General features: G+C 42.4%; 1 protein-coding gene across 1 annotated transcript in view; it reads left to right on the forward strand.

The window, feature by feature from the left end:
* Positions 1-1521: 1521 nt before the first annotated feature.
* BEAN1 (brain expressed associated with NEDD4 1) overlaps positions 1522-15495 on the forward strand; it is a 52893-nt gene continuing 38919 nt past the window's right edge. Inside the window, exons 1-2 of the mRNA XM_069868546.1 lie at positions 1522-1600; positions 8544-8678. Of these exons, the coding sequence (XP_069724647.1) occupies positions 8654-8678 (25 nt within the window). The 5' untranslated portion in view covers positions 1522-1600; positions 8544-8653. The remainder of the gene's footprint in view (positions 1601-8543; positions 8679-15495) is intronic.

Below are 15495 nucleotides of genomic sequence, written 5' to 3' on the forward strand. Positions count from 1 at the left end.
TGAGGCCAAGAGGATACATAGAAGGGATGGGTGGACGAGGCGCTGAGGGACATGGTTTAGTGATTGATGGGAATGGTTGGACTCGATGATCCGGTGGGTCTTTTCCAACCTGGTGATTCTATGATTCTATAGCCAAAAAAAACCTAACACACAGAAAATCGGCTTTTCTGATGTGAGTGAAGATTCACACCTTTACGCCACAACTAAACAACGAAGAACTCTACAATGAAGTCACACAGTTTCCGCTTGTCGAAATGATAGAAGAGTCTGTCAAATAATTAGATATTCTGAAGGGCTGAAGAAATCAATCACAAGGAAACGTTTGCAGCAGCACTTTGAGGCATTTTAGAGATGTGTTAACTGAGAACCAAGGTAGTGCGGTTTTGCCAAAAGGCATTACTGAGCCATAAGGAAACATTTTTCACGGCAAGGGTCATTGGGCACTGGAACAGCTGCCCAGGGAGGGGGCTGAGTCACCTTCCCTGGAGGGGTTTAAGGGACGGATGGATGAGGTGCTGAGGGACATGGTTTAGTGATTGATGGGAATGGTTGGACTCGATGATCCAGTGGGTCTCTTCCAACCTGGTTATTCTATGATTCTATGATTCTATAAAATGTCCAGTAATCATTCTTTTCAACTTACTGCTTGCCTGGATTTAAACAGAAAAGACAAAACCAAACGGTGTTCTATGGCAGCAGGAAGCTCTTTACAGAGAGGCCAGAGTTCACAAGCTTTACATCCACTCCAAACTTCACGAGAACTCCGGATCCACCACCACTGAACCAGAGAGCAATGGAACAGCCCCGATACCGACGGCAAAGTCTCTCCGGCGGGAGAAACTCGCTGCGCGGAGCCGCGCGGGGCAGAGGCGCATCCCGCACCCGCGCAGCAGCGTGCGCACGGGAGGAAGCGCTGCCGGTACCGCTCGCTCCCTGAGCCAATCCCAGCCGCCGGCAGCGCTTTTATCCCTCGCATCCTCTCGCTGTGCTCGGGGGCAGCGGAGGGGGCCGGCGGGCAGCGCTCCCAGGATGCTGGGAGGCGGCGGGGACCCGCAGCCGCACGGACCGCGCGGGGCCGCGCTCGGCTCGGTAAGAGGCGGCCGGGGGGGGCCGGGGGGGGCTCGGGAGCCCCGCGGGGACGGGGTGGGGGACAACCCCGAGCCCAGGGAGGGCACCGCAGCCCCCGAGCGGAGGCCTCTCGCCTCCCAGATGCGCCTCAAGAGGGGACGGTCCCTGCTCCGCGGGGCTGGGGGGGCTGGGGACGCCGCACCGACCACAATTAGCATCTTTATGTAAGCGTCTTTATGTGGTTTATACGCGGGGCTTTAAAGTCCTACGGAGCAGCGTTTCCAGAGCCGGAGCGATGACTTGTTGGGGTTTCTCGTCCCCATTCAAGCTCCATCCGCGCCTCCGCTGGGGCCGACACGGGTAACCAGCCCGGAGCCGCGTCTGCGAGTGGCATCGGGCTGAGAAACAAAAACAAACTGCTCCTCAGGACCTCCTTTGCCTTTTTTTCCCTCCCCAGTTCTTATCTTCCATTTTCCTCTCATCTCTGGAAGCTCCGTCCGTATTGGAATAGGCAGCAATTAATCCAATCCCTGTAAGTAGTCTCTCTTTTTTTTTTTTTTAACTGCATTAGCAGCATGCCCTGCAGGCGTGTACAGCTGTAGGAATATTATATTTAAAGTCCTCCAGTCCACATCAATCCATTAAAAGGCAAATAGCTTCCTGGCTAAGAAAACAACTAAGTTAAGAGAAATGGGCTTAGCCTTGCGATCATTATACAGACAAGATCCACCGAAATGAGGGAGAGAATTGTGTGACAAAGAGGACCATAAAATTTAGTGTCAGTTATAAGTACTTCAATATTTCCTTTTGCTAAAAAAAAATCCCTCTTTTCAGTATTGCCCGCCATAATAACAAATTAGCACATAGCTGCTAAACTGATTTACAAATAGAGTACATTGACATCAGTCACAATTTATATCATTTTGGCACTCACTACTGAAACAAATGCAGCTAAAAATTACTTCCAATCATTTAAATGAAACAATTCCTGACATCTGACTTACTTTTACTCTCCTCTTGATGACTGACTTCTGTTGTTACTACATCAAAGTTGTTTGAAAAGGAAAAAATGACATTATAGGAGCCAGTTCTGCCCATGTCGCTGGTCCTGCTTTGGCAGAAAACCACTTGTATGCAGGGAGGCAGAACAGCATGTCCAGTCTCTTAGATGGCAGAATGCATAATGATAAAGATATATGCCCAGCATTTAAAACAACCAAGATGCCTCTCAGAGCAAGTGCTGCAGCTCAAGAAAAGCCGTGCTGAAATATGTAACTAGATTGTGACTTAAGTAACAACTCTTAAGCTAAGATGCCCATCACGGGTGAGAAATCATGACACTTAAAGAAGAAGGGAATATTATATTATTTCCTTTGGAACATATATAAAGGAACAGCAAAGTCAGGCAGCTACTGTCATTCACAGACTAGAAATATCACCAATTTTGCTGCCACAACCCACCAACTTGGAGACATTATTGACAGCGTCAAGACCAGCTTCTGCCTACACTCAGTATTTGCAGGATTTAACCTCAAGAGGACTTTGGCAACTGGTAGCAGAGTTCAGTTAGTAAAGCTGAAGGCAGTGCAAAACCAAGTAAATGCAAAGTGCTGTCTTTCAGATCGCCTGGTAATCCTTTAAACTCCTAGGAAAAAACGACTGGGCTCAAGAGCAACGGCACAATTAGTCGCTGATTAAAATCGTTCCCCCTCTGACTATCTATCAAATGACCAACCAGCATCACCTGAGTCAGAAAATACACACCAGCAATACCAAAGTGACAGGCAATTGTACATGCTTGCATTGCTGTAGCTCCATGTGTCAGTCTGCCCATTTAGCAGTGAAGTGCCTGAAGTCTTAGCAAAAAAAAATTGTCCTGTGCTTCTGTTGTTACAAGTCAATATTGTAAAAATACCTTTTATATTATTTTCCACAGAACTGTTGGTTTTACATTGTGCATGGGATGACACTTCATTAAGTCTATAGCCAGTATGTGTTTAGTTTGGCGGTTCAGGACAGAATAACGTCCTTTCTTATCCACCTTCTTGTGGTGGCCCCTCACCACAAGAAGGATGTTGAGGCTCTGGAGAGAGTCCAGAGAAGAGCAACAAAGCTGGTGAGGGGGCTGGAGAACAGGCCTTACGAGAAACAGCTGAGAGAGTTGGGTTCTCTTGAGAAGAGGAGGCTGAGGGGAGACCTCATTGCTCTCTACAACTACCTGAAAGGAAGTTGTGGAGAGGAAGGTGCTGGGCTCTTCTCCCAAGTGACAGGGGACAGGACAAGAGGGAATGGCCTCAAGCTCTGCCAGGGGAGGTTTAGGCTGAACATTAGGAAAAAAATTTTCACAGAAAGGGTCATTGGGCACTGGCAGAAGCTGCCCAGGGAGGGGGTTGAGTCACCTTCCCTGGAGGTGTTTAAGGCACAGGTGGACGAGGCACTGAGGGACATGGTTTAGTGATTGATGGGAATGGTTGGACTCGATGATCCAGTGGGTCTCTTCCAACCTGGTGATTCTATGATTCTTCACTTTTACGTTCCTTGACCCCTGAGCTCAGGTTCTTCCCACCATTGCTCCTCCCAGAGAGACCACTTCATGGCAAGACAACTTTGTGCATTAACTTCAAATTAATGGGGGTTTTGTGACAGAACTGTTAGAGCAAACAGTTCAGAGTGGTCTGAGTGTTGCCCTAATTTCTAAACGGCTGCCTACATCTCTTCAAAATAAGTATTCCTAAGACAATGTTTTTGTCTTATTTTGGCCTTAACTGAGTACAGTTCAGCCAGGCCTGATGTTCTGGCCTTCTACACAAGGCCAGTCCTGTTTAATGCCTAGAATGTGAACTGTTCTACTGACAATAATAGATAATAATAACAAAGTATCAGGTGGGCAATAGGCAAGAAAACCCAAACAACAAACCAAACTGTGGCTTGTGTTACACTTTTATGGTGAACATGGAAAGGGATTGGTGTTGTCCTAAGCTGTCTCTGTGTCATCCAGGAAGGAGGATACACAGTGGGTTCTTCAGCTGTACAGAATTCACATCTGTAAGTTGCTGGAGCTATTTGCTTTCCCAACGCCGAATTTCCTAAGCAAGCACAAAGGCCCAGGAGCAGGACTGCAGCTTTTCTTGCACAGAGTCAGCTGTGCCTCACGAATACTGCATATCATAGAGGACAAAGGGGTAAAGCCAGGCAAGCCAAGTCCAGGCAAGCTAACCATCAGGAATGGACCTCTGGAACTTCGACCACACAGCACCAGGGTTGACAGTTCCAGCATATAATGGAACTTTCTGATCAGAAATTTGCTATTAGCTTTGTTGCTTTAGATATTTTTGACAGAAACATTAGGTTTTCTTTGCGGAGTGTTTTTAGCTTTTGGTCAGGTATGTTTGGTTGGTTTTTAAAGTAAAAAGTCAAAATTATCTTTAGGAAATATTGGTGACAATGAGTATGAATCATCATTAATCAGCAGTCATGAACCTCAGTCAGTGTTTGTGATGCTTACCTGAAGCGGACCCAAAACTGTCAGAGAAATGAAATGGCAGACAGACAGTTCTACCCAAACCGCCTTCCCCTCCTGCCTGTCACTGCTGCCTCCCTCTCCTTCAGCAATTGTGAGATTCATCTCTGAAGAAACTGGTTTTAAGCACAGGTAAAAACAAACAAATCAACTGGTTTTTTCAGTCAGTTATCCATATTGCCAATACACATCAACTATTCTATAAGGACAGTTATTTTACCACTATTAAGTGACTATATAATTATGCACTTACTTATTAGTACATCTTTATGATAACTGTCTTGAACTACGTCTCTGCCATTACATCTACAAGCATAAGGAATGTCCAAAGAGACGTAAAACGTTCAGCTGGATGCATGAATCAGGAAAAGCAAAACTATAAAACATGCAGGCAGCATTTTAAAATCCAGCATTAAGATTCCTGTGTTCTAACCTTTATAGATTTACAAAGTTACTAAACAGAATTATCTCACAGAACCAAGGGGGAACAAAAGCATTCATACTGTAGAGCTCTCCTCTTCTGCACAAAACCCACCCACGCCAGGCACAAGGACATGCTTCTTACAGAAGGAGGAGTGTGGAAAATCCTGATCCCAAGACCAGCAGGCCCTTGAGTGGGCACAGGATGCTGTCCCTCAGCATTGGGCTCCTGCTGCAGCAGCACAGCTGGCTGCCAGCTGTGTGTCATTGACTGCAGCACTGCTGGCTGCACCCGGGGACCCCAGGACAACAGCAGAATGTGGAACACACTTCTACTCATAAACAAGGAAATCTTTCTGTACATAGCAAGCATAAATCTCTCTCTCCGTTGCTATAGACTGGAGAGTCCGTAGCTCTCATTCTTGATGTAAAATCCTGTATTTTCCCCAGAATGGTCTCCGACTGAGCCAGTTTAACCCAGCTGTCTAGAGGCCAGTACTCGGTGAAGATAACTTCACATTCATATGCACAGTTGGAGCCTCTTGCCTTAGTTCAAACAGGTGAAGAACTGGGTGATTCAGGGCTTGTGCAAGTATCTCACAGTGGTTCTTCTGGCTGCACAAGGTTTGAGACACAGGGAAAGCCAAGACATTGCTTCTAACCTGTGCGTGACAGCTTTGCCGTGCACTGCTGAGGCCACACCAGGAAGTTCATGAGACAGACTGACAGATGTGCACGCAGACTTATGCACCCCACAGCAGTACATTGCTAAGCACTCACAGGATGCCTTGAGAAGTGTCAGGAACCAAAGCACCAACACCTCCTGCCTGTTATTAGTCTCTCTCTTCTCTAACAGAGAATGCCAGAAACCATCTATGTCTGTGACACCAGGCAGCAAGGGAAACACATGCTCTGGTTGCCCCCTCTTCTCTGAGTGCACAGCGAAGTTTAATCCTCAGAATCATCTGCTCTTTCTTCCCCTTCACTGATGTTTTCCTCTCCAAGTGTGAATGTTTTTTGAAGGCACCCATCTCTCCCTACGGTTTTCCACGCCGCACTTCAGGCTTTAATGACTCCAACTGTGCAGAAAGGAAGGATATTCAAACACCTCCAGAACCACACCTCAGAGTTCTTTGTTCTTCTCCCCTAATAAGTCATATCCTGCTCAATATCTTTCTGCCATCAATCTATTTTATGATGGCTTGAAATCATTTCAGTTACATCAAGAATGATTTTTTTTCATTTATTAGACTGGAATCTGCACTAAAGAAGGTAACAGCTTCTCTTCAAGCCTGATAATTTCTCATCCTCTTTTATGAGGATGTAGGCTGACAACTCCAAATCATTCATTTCCACTGTAACTACTACTTAATGCTTTAGTTTCAGCAGCTTTTCCCAACTCCTACCTCCCAGTATTGATTTTTTTTTGTGGCGAGAAGAATAGATTGAAATTCTTTCCCATGCAACTAATACGCAAAAATACAGAATAGCGTCCGACCCAGGCTCCTATCAAACAAATGGAAACAGGGCTTTAGTTTTTGAAGGGGAGCACATCAAACAAGCAGCAGTACTGAGAAACCTCTCAGAAAGGACAGATGTTTTAGAGGTTCTGCACTATTAACTCTTGCAGTCTGATGTCATTATTATATACTGACTGTAATTGAGCTATACGTTCAAGCACCTGAAAATGCAGTAGATGCCCCAGCACCTTTATGCAGAGCATCTTTCAAAGAGAGGTGGACAACTAATTGATAATTAGCTTTTGTAAAACCCACTTAATGAGTCTCTGTTTTCAGATGTTTTGAAATTTTGGCCTTAAGATCAGAGCTGGCAGAAGCAAGCAATTCACTTGGCTTGGACAGCACTTGCGCAAATAGGGATTTTAACTCCAAGACTTAATACATATCTTGCTAGAACTTCCTGAAATCCCTCAGAATGGTTTTTAAAATAACGACATTATATGACATTGAGACACCTACAGTCATCAAGGACCTGTGCGAAGATAATTCACCGGAGGCCATTCCAGCCAAAGCCACTCAATCACTGTCTGTTCTTAATGCAAATAGTGCTTCTGTGACACTGTGTTTCTTTGACCTCTTTAATTCTAAGTTTCTTATCTTTTAATTGCTGTTTTTAGTTGCAAGTGTGTTAATCCCTTTACTTCTATCATTAAAATGAGGACTTTCAATTGTTTTCTTTCTTCATTAGAAGCATTATTAAAAGGAAGAAAGAAATACATGCAATTTTTTGGTTTGTTTGTTTACTTTTTAATCTCTCCTATTGGAAATTAATCGTTTTGAGTTTTATGGTTTAAGTGAAGCAGCTCTGTAAGCATGTGATTCTTACAGGTTTTCAGCATCCTAGTTTTATTTTGAATTAGCTGCAAAATTGTAACAGGATTACTTCTACCAGTGCCATGCGGACACTTAAAAGACCCAACTAAGACTGAAGTTTTATTGTGCTAGGTCCTACACAAAATAACTGGCCTTGTCCTTCCAGACTGTAGTAGTCTACCTAGCAAAACAGGTGGGAAGAGAAAAAAAGGCTAGCAGAAAAATTAATTGCTGTAGATTACATAGCATATTAAGGAGAAAACACAGCTGTCCTGGCTCCTGGATTAGTGTCTGTCCATTACTTGGCAGTGACTCATGCTAACAAGATACTGCACTGGCTCTTTTCTCTCGTACCATCCTATTTTCTCATCCAATCTGTCTTTGTTCTTGGGGCTGAAGGGACAGACTTGCTGCAAGATAATTTCCAGAACATTTATTCTACTTTTACTTTTTCATATGATTATTTTATGCAGCTGAATTGTCTGCAGACAACTTGTTGTCCATCAGACTCAGACCTGATGAAGATAAATACTCTGAAGTTACAGTTAACTTCAACCCTCAGTTCTCCTTTACTTAGGACAGAAAAGTTATTACAGCTGGCCTGTCATGTTTTTCTATGTTTTGGATTGCTCACATAAAGTCACTTGACTATAGTTCTAGTACTCTAATGAAATTTAGTGCTGATGTACCAAAATTATTCAGAAAGTCCTTCCCCACTCTATCAGACTGAGTTCCTACACTTAACTGTCAAACGGGAAAGGGATTGTGAGAGAGTTCTGCTTACCAGCTAAGAAGCTTCTAATCTAGTCCTTCAGGTTTATGCAACATAGCCGATCTATTTTTTTTCCCCTCATTCATCCACTGTGTGTGTTAGGCTGGGGATGGATCGATGTGGTTTGGATATGAAGGCGTGGCACTCAGGAGGCTGGGTTCCTCAGACATGATACCCCTGTGATTTCTCTGGTATTCTTCACCTAGACCTCATCTGGCTAGAACTCTTTCTTTAAATAATCAGGAACAACAGTGTAGGAAAAAAATTGTTTGACTCTGAGACACTTTTCACATCTGACAAAGAGAAGAGAGTGTTTTCACCCACCAAGGGCTTTCGGATGTGGCACAACCGACTTTCAGTAGGTGTGTGGCTTTGTCACTCAGCAAGGAGTTGCTTGTTACACAAAGTCATCTCTTGTTTCTCATTTCAGATGAACAGAGCATTCTGCCATGTAAAAAAGAAGAACTGCAGTGTGGTGACGGACTCTGCCTCTTAAACTGGCTGTGCTGTCACTACAAGGAGGACTGCGGCAGAGACTACATGTCCATCAAACTAACATGCTCAAGTGAGTTACCTTTCACTCTCCTCAGTCATGGCACAGTGTCCTATGAATGTGAATCTGTTTTCTCACCGAGTCAGTGTTTGTAGCAGTATTCTGTTCTAAACGTTAGATTTGATCTGGTTTTGCAGGGATACAACTATTTAGAGGTTTATTTTTTCATATATGTCTAAATCATTTATACTGCATGCTGATTTCAAGTAGCACAGTAGACAAATAAAGGCAGTGGTGGGAATGGAAAGTTTGGTCAAGCTCAAAATGCATTAAGCTAATAGATTGTGAAGGCTGCTGCTTCACTGAATTGAGATGCCAGCTGAGGAGGTAAAAGGGAAAAAAAAAAAGCCTAAAAAAGGCAGTCGTCATTGCTGGGAACAATTAGACACTGGCAGCTCTACAGAGCAGTGGCTGCTGGCTGGGCATTTGGGAATGTTAATGTGAATAAATAAACAAACCGCCAGCTGATTAAAATAATACTTGGGTAGGGGAGAGGTAAGACTTACTGTCAAGTCAGAGATACCCAGTGCATTAAAGGAATCATAGGGTAACATTTGTAAACAGGGCAGATGGTTTTAGCCATTTGTTTTAGGACCATATTTGTTGCAAATAAGTTGAAAGATAAGTTGGAGGATTTTTGATGAACAAAACTGTGTGGTAATCTCGGCAACTGCTGTTTACTAGCAAACTTGGTGATTTAACCATCTCAGCTTTTTCTGTTCCTTTTTGCTCATTATGCTTGTTTGTTCATTTCAAGCTACAATTGTAACTCTGAAAACTTCATTTTAACATACCCATTTTGTAACTGTAAACACCCAAGAGGGGATATTACTTTTAGACTTTTATTCTACATGGTACAGATATTTGCAGAGTTGGGATTTTTAGTTAACACGACATTGTACCCAGAGGAACAGTGCAGCAATTGTGGAAAAAGACCAGGCATTACAATGGGGAGAGCAGGTTGCCAACTACTGGCAATACACTTCAGATGAAAGTAAACCAAAAAATGAGTTTTAGGATTGAGCCAAGTGCACTCCATTCTCTAATGGGCGTTCGGATGCAGGAAGGCAAGACAGAGCTAATCCAAAGTAAACGTGCAGAGTGTGGACAGCAGCCCTCAACTCCAACTGCTTGGTCTACACACCCGTGCTGGTCACAACCCCCTGCTTGTTATTACAGGGGAGTTCAAGCACTCATGACGCACTCTCCATGAAGTAGAGTAGGATTCTGGTTGAATCCACAGAGCACAACAGATTATTAGTTTATAGTTGAGAATTCAGAAGGGCTACAGTTAATATGCATGGGAGCACACACAAAACCTAAATTTAGGCAAGACGTCAGGTTCTTATGCTCTTAATTCCTAATTAGCAGATCAGAGCTAGACATGTGGATTGTTTTCTTCTCTGAGAAAACATACTGGAGGCAGTCACAGGAGATTTAATGGGAACACATCAGTTTTGATGATCTTACATCTTGCCTGGATCATATGAAAACCTTTCAGCAACTTACATCGCACACAGGTATGCATTATTCTCTGCCCTTCTATACAAGTGGGCATAAAGTAAGTAGCGAAGGGCAACAAACTCTTTTTAATATATGAAAATATAACTTTCTTCCTAAATGCAAAGCTGTCAGTTCAATGTTTATAAGAAAAAAATGACAACAATGACAGCTGACAAAATACGAGTCAAAGAGTCACAGGTTTGCTCTGAACACATCACAGTAGTTAAGAGCTCAAAAAACCAAAGGCAACAGATCATTTGCAATGCTTGCAGAAGCACACACAAATCACAAATTGCCTAGAGGAAAAAATCATTGTTTTTCAATGGAAAGACTGATTTGCTGTTCACAGCTGAACCCGAGAGCAGAGTGTCATCCAGCGCAGCACTAACATCTGTCGCTTTGTATATACCTAACAAACACAGAATTCTCCGGACAAGACAGGTGCTAGAGTACCTCTGTTGTGTGTTGGTTTTGCTGAATAACAGCGAGATCTGTTAGAAGATGAGCACCAACAGAAAATCTACACCAAACGCTGTGTAATCAGATCTGGTGTGCCATGTCCCTCAGCCTCATACCACCTGGAATCATGCTGCTACCTGGTGATAAAGGACAGGGCAGTGGCAGAGCTGAATGGGATACAAAAGCTCACAGAGAGGTTTCCATATGCAGTTAGCATTTACATTGGGAAATCATGTCAGAACATGTGACTAAAAGAGCACCAGAAATAAGTACGTGTGTATAAAAAAATACCTTTGTGACTAATCTATGGGTAGTACTGTATAATATGTATATAAGGTGGGGTATATATACAAATATGTATGCATCATTATTCTTTCTCTTTCTAAAGATAGAGGGACTCCACTTGAATTATTTATTGCTCTTACTTCTAACTTTCTGCTTTTGTAATACTAACATCTAAATACGTAGCTCACAGGCTAGAAAATACCTTCATTTGGTTTAGTTCATCCTAATACATTTCAACAACCTACAAACCTTTTCATAAGTGTAATTAAGTCGCTTGAACTCGTTTTTTAAAACAAGCAGTTGTAGCATACTACAGGGCTACAGCTGTCAAACTGTCGCTAGTACAACATGCGTGGCCATCGTCTCCCCCAGTGTATTTAGGGGCCACACCTGCAGTTCCCTGCGCTCACACACACAAAATCTCAGTGACAATTCTGACCACCTGCTAAATTTCTGTTTCTTCAAAGACAAAAGCTGGCCTAATGTTTTCCAAGTCAGAATTGCTCAAGAATCAATTGTTCTCTAAACAAAAAAACTTAAATACTAGAAGTATAACTATCAATGGGAAGTAAGAGTTGAAATCTAGAAAACATCAGCCTAAAGAGTGTAAAGCCTTTGGGATCACAGAGTAAAAATGCTGGCAGCAAGCAGTGTTAGCACTAGTCTGTATGTTTCTGAATGCGCCTTACTGGCATGCAGTAGAGCCTATTATTGCCTGTAGTTATGATGAAATAACTGGAAAGGAGGAGGAGGAAAACAGCTGTTGTCTGGGCTTTTTCAAACCCAAACAAAAGATACAGTCCAAATATCTGCCATACAATATGGTATCCCTTGACTAAAAATGACTCAATGTATGCTAAGCAAATGTTTTGAAATTAGTTTCCATTGGGGTGGAAGTTAATAATTCTCATCATAAATCATAATGTAAAACTAGTACATAGACAGGTTAAAATTTCCATGTTCGTCATTTACAAGTGAATAATTTCAGCACAAAAAAAAGAAGAAAAAAGCCATATTCTGCCTTTGGAGTCATCCATGAAAACAGCCTTTGTCAAAGTTATTCTTAATGATGGAAACTGAAAATCACGATATACTGGAATTTAAATCCTTTTCTCCTGCTTAAAGTGAGTTGTTGTTGGAGTAGTGTTTTTATCACCAATGATCTTATGCTTACAGCCTGAAATTATTCAGAGGCCAGTGAAAAGCTTAAGCCTAAAATCTTACTAAGATTTGAGAGGATCTACCACGGTGCACAGTTCTAGAATTTGTACCCTGCAGCTGCAGACCGACTCCTTTCTCCACACTGAGCTACGTCATTTCAAGACAGTGCCACCACAGTTGCTCATCTCCATCCACTAACTAGAAGGAATCATTGTCATAAACCAGCTGGAGCACTCCTTAATCTGTGCTAAAACAACACCAGCTAGCAAGAATAGCTTTATAGGTAAATAGGGGGATTGAATCAGCTCCTTGGATTTTGCCAGCAGCTTATTAGGCATTTTTCTATGAACTTCAAGAGTTATGGGGAGAATGACACCTCACAAAAGGAGAAAAACTATCACAGGGAAGATGGTAGTGTCTTCATAAGGGTCTGTTCTGGTTGACGCTTAAAGCTTGACCCTGGGAAAGCAGGCTCAAGATTACTTCCTGAGCCTAAACATTCCTGAGTATAGGATTTTCACATATCGTACCTAGATATCGAGGGAAGTGCCCATAAACGCTGTTCGGATCACAATCCCTGCTTCTGGTGGAAGGACTGAACATACAAGCATATTGCACAGTGCTCAACAGGACGGCAAATGAACCCTCTGAGTACTATTCACAAGACTGTTTTCCATGTAATTAGGAAAGCACTTTTGTGATAGAATCAATTAATTACATTGCCAAGCAGCTGGTGTCACATAGTGTGTAGGTGTCTGTTTCTTAAATTCATTACATCAAAGTGCAAAAAGACTTTCAATGCTGATAACAAGCTTTACTGCGTTATTTTATTTTGCTCTATTTTAATTTTTTCTCACTTCCTTTCCCCACCTCTTGCTTTCTCAAAACCCAAATACCTCTTCACAAAGCTGAAACAGCAGCAATAGTGTTGTTTCTACGTGACAGCTGGTGGTTACACAGCACATATACCATAAAGAACACACACATCTTTGGACCTGTGTTGAAAAAACCTGTACAGTAATTTTACTTTCAGACACAGAATCATAGAATGTCCTGAGTTGGAAGGAACCCACAAGGATCACCAAGTGCAACTCCCGTCCCTGCACAGGACAATCCCAACATTCACACCTTGTGTCTGACTGAGGGCATTGCATACATCATATATACATCAACATGCAAACTGCAAAAATGACTTTTTCAGATGCTTCTGAAAAGCAGCACAGGCCACTCCCCAGTAAATACCTGCAGTCAGGACTTTGGGCACTCGGTTGTTTCTGCTCAGAGGCATGTCTGTTGTCCGCTTTTGAGACCACAGGATTTTTAGTGGACTGCAGCTAAAGCAAGATTCGCAGGGAAGCTGAGCACATGCAACTTCATGTGGCAAAGCTGGAGTAAAACAGAAATTCAGTCTCAGCTATCAACTAATAAACTGTCACCTAGAAGAACTGGAAAAAAATATAGCCACCAAAGTAAAAGGAAGGGGTGTCTTTCCTACTGACCCAGCATCCCATCCATCTCAAAAGCTGTGGTGTTTTTTTGTTCTTGAAGTGTGGTGGGTTTTTTTGCTTTGGACCACACTAGATTCTTTCTGACAGTGCTTAGGTTTAAACTAGAGGTCTGGCATGAGTATTCAGGCCTTTAAAAAAAAACAGACAACTTCAGATTACAGAATCCAAACGCATGGCAGGCTGTGCTTTGTGCAGGTTTAAAACCAAAAACTTCTCTGTAGCATACCCATTAGGATTTTATTCACCCAGCAATTTTCTTTTTTGGTCTGATAGTACCTTTTTTCTTTAAACAGAGAAATAAACAGCCAGGTTCTTCAATCTGTTGTACATGCTCACTATACATGTACATTCACTCCAGGGGATTTTGGATTTGTCAAGAGCTAAGGGGAACACGTGAGATCTGCTTAACTTACTGGCAGTACATCACCCACAGAAGGAGGCTACTGACAAGTGAAAAGGAAATGACTTTCAAATCACCTCCTGCCCACTGTGTCATTAATGCCTAACCTAATATCTGAATTTACGTACTTAGACATTGAGAGGAAATAAAATTATGACCTTTTGTTCTAGCATTTATAAAATCAGATACAACAGTGTCCATAATGGGGGCTCCCTGTACCAGCAACCATCACCATGTGGTCTCAGTACTCATTTAGAACGCGAGACTGCTTTGTATCAGCTACGTATCTTCAACAAAAGGAAGAGCAAAGGAAGAAGAGATGCTAAGAAATAAATACCTAGGAAAGGAGAAAACCCAAACTGACAGCTCTTTCACAATCGTATTACAACAGTTTCACTATTATGGAGCCCACTGAGAGCTCTTGTGGCCCACTGCTGTAAGACAGGAATGAGACCACGGTATTTTCAGCATATCCACCACTACTGTGGGCAGTCCAGGCACACTGGAACTCTTCACATTGTTACTTGTCCAGTTATGAATGAATGGCAGACATTCAATGCTTCCTCTTCAAGACAGTAAGAAAGATCCCAGAGAGTGGTTATAAAGGAAAGAAAGCCTATGGTATTTTGCACACCTGTTCAGAACTAGGTGTTTACAGGAGAAGCTTTGCAATTAGCCAGGGTAAAGTGAATTTTCAGGGAAGGGTATCAGGAAAATCTTGGGTCCGCAATATCAACATCCACATCATCTACTGAGAGTAAAAACAGACTTCCCAGTGAGGCTATATTCCAGAAGAGATTTCCATCATATGTTTAGCATATTGCTACGGGATGGAAAACATCCATGCTATTGCCACAAACCATAGTCTAGTTCTGGTAGGAGGAGCCTCAACAAGAATAATGCAGGATAAATTCTTTTTAGAGGAGGGAATCTTTGTTCTTTATGAGCACCTCACACATCCAGTTCCCCAACCATGGCTTCTTGGCATTATGGTAACATAAGTAAAAAATAACAGTACCAGTCAGCGTGTTGAGCTTCTGCTCCGATATTCCTAAACTGCTGTTTATAGCATCACAGGAATCAACAACAGCCTGGCACGCGGTGTGTGCACGTTCATGGAGACGATTTTTACACAGCCAATGGGTCATGTGTGCGTACACATATAAACACAGCTCTCAAAAAAAGGTGCCTTAATGTAGAAAGAAAAAAAAACAAAATAGGAAATAATTTTCTATTTAATTTTCTATTTCTATAAGTCATCGCAATTCCATTACTTTTTACCCTCCACAGTTACTTGGCTTTCAGAGACAAAATAGTTACTTCATGAGCATACCCTGGGAGCTTAACTTTAGCATTTAAGGAGCAAAATAGCGACATAAAAGTATTTAATCTAATGTGCAGCTACCGTGAAATTCAGCCTAGTGGGAAACAACATCAACTATTTAAAGTGTATTTCAAGTATGAATATATTTGCTATTCCTTCCTCTGTCAGTCAGCCAGAATCGCCACATGA

Source organism: Phaenicophaeus curvirostris, chromosome 14 (genome assembly GCF_032191515.1).
Source record: "Phaenicophaeus curvirostris isolate KB17595 chromosome 14, BPBGC_Pcur_1.0, whole genome shotgun sequence".
Taxonomy (NCBI): Eukaryota; Metazoa; Chordata; class Aves; order Cuculiformes; family Cuculidae; genus Phaenicophaeus; species Phaenicophaeus curvirostris.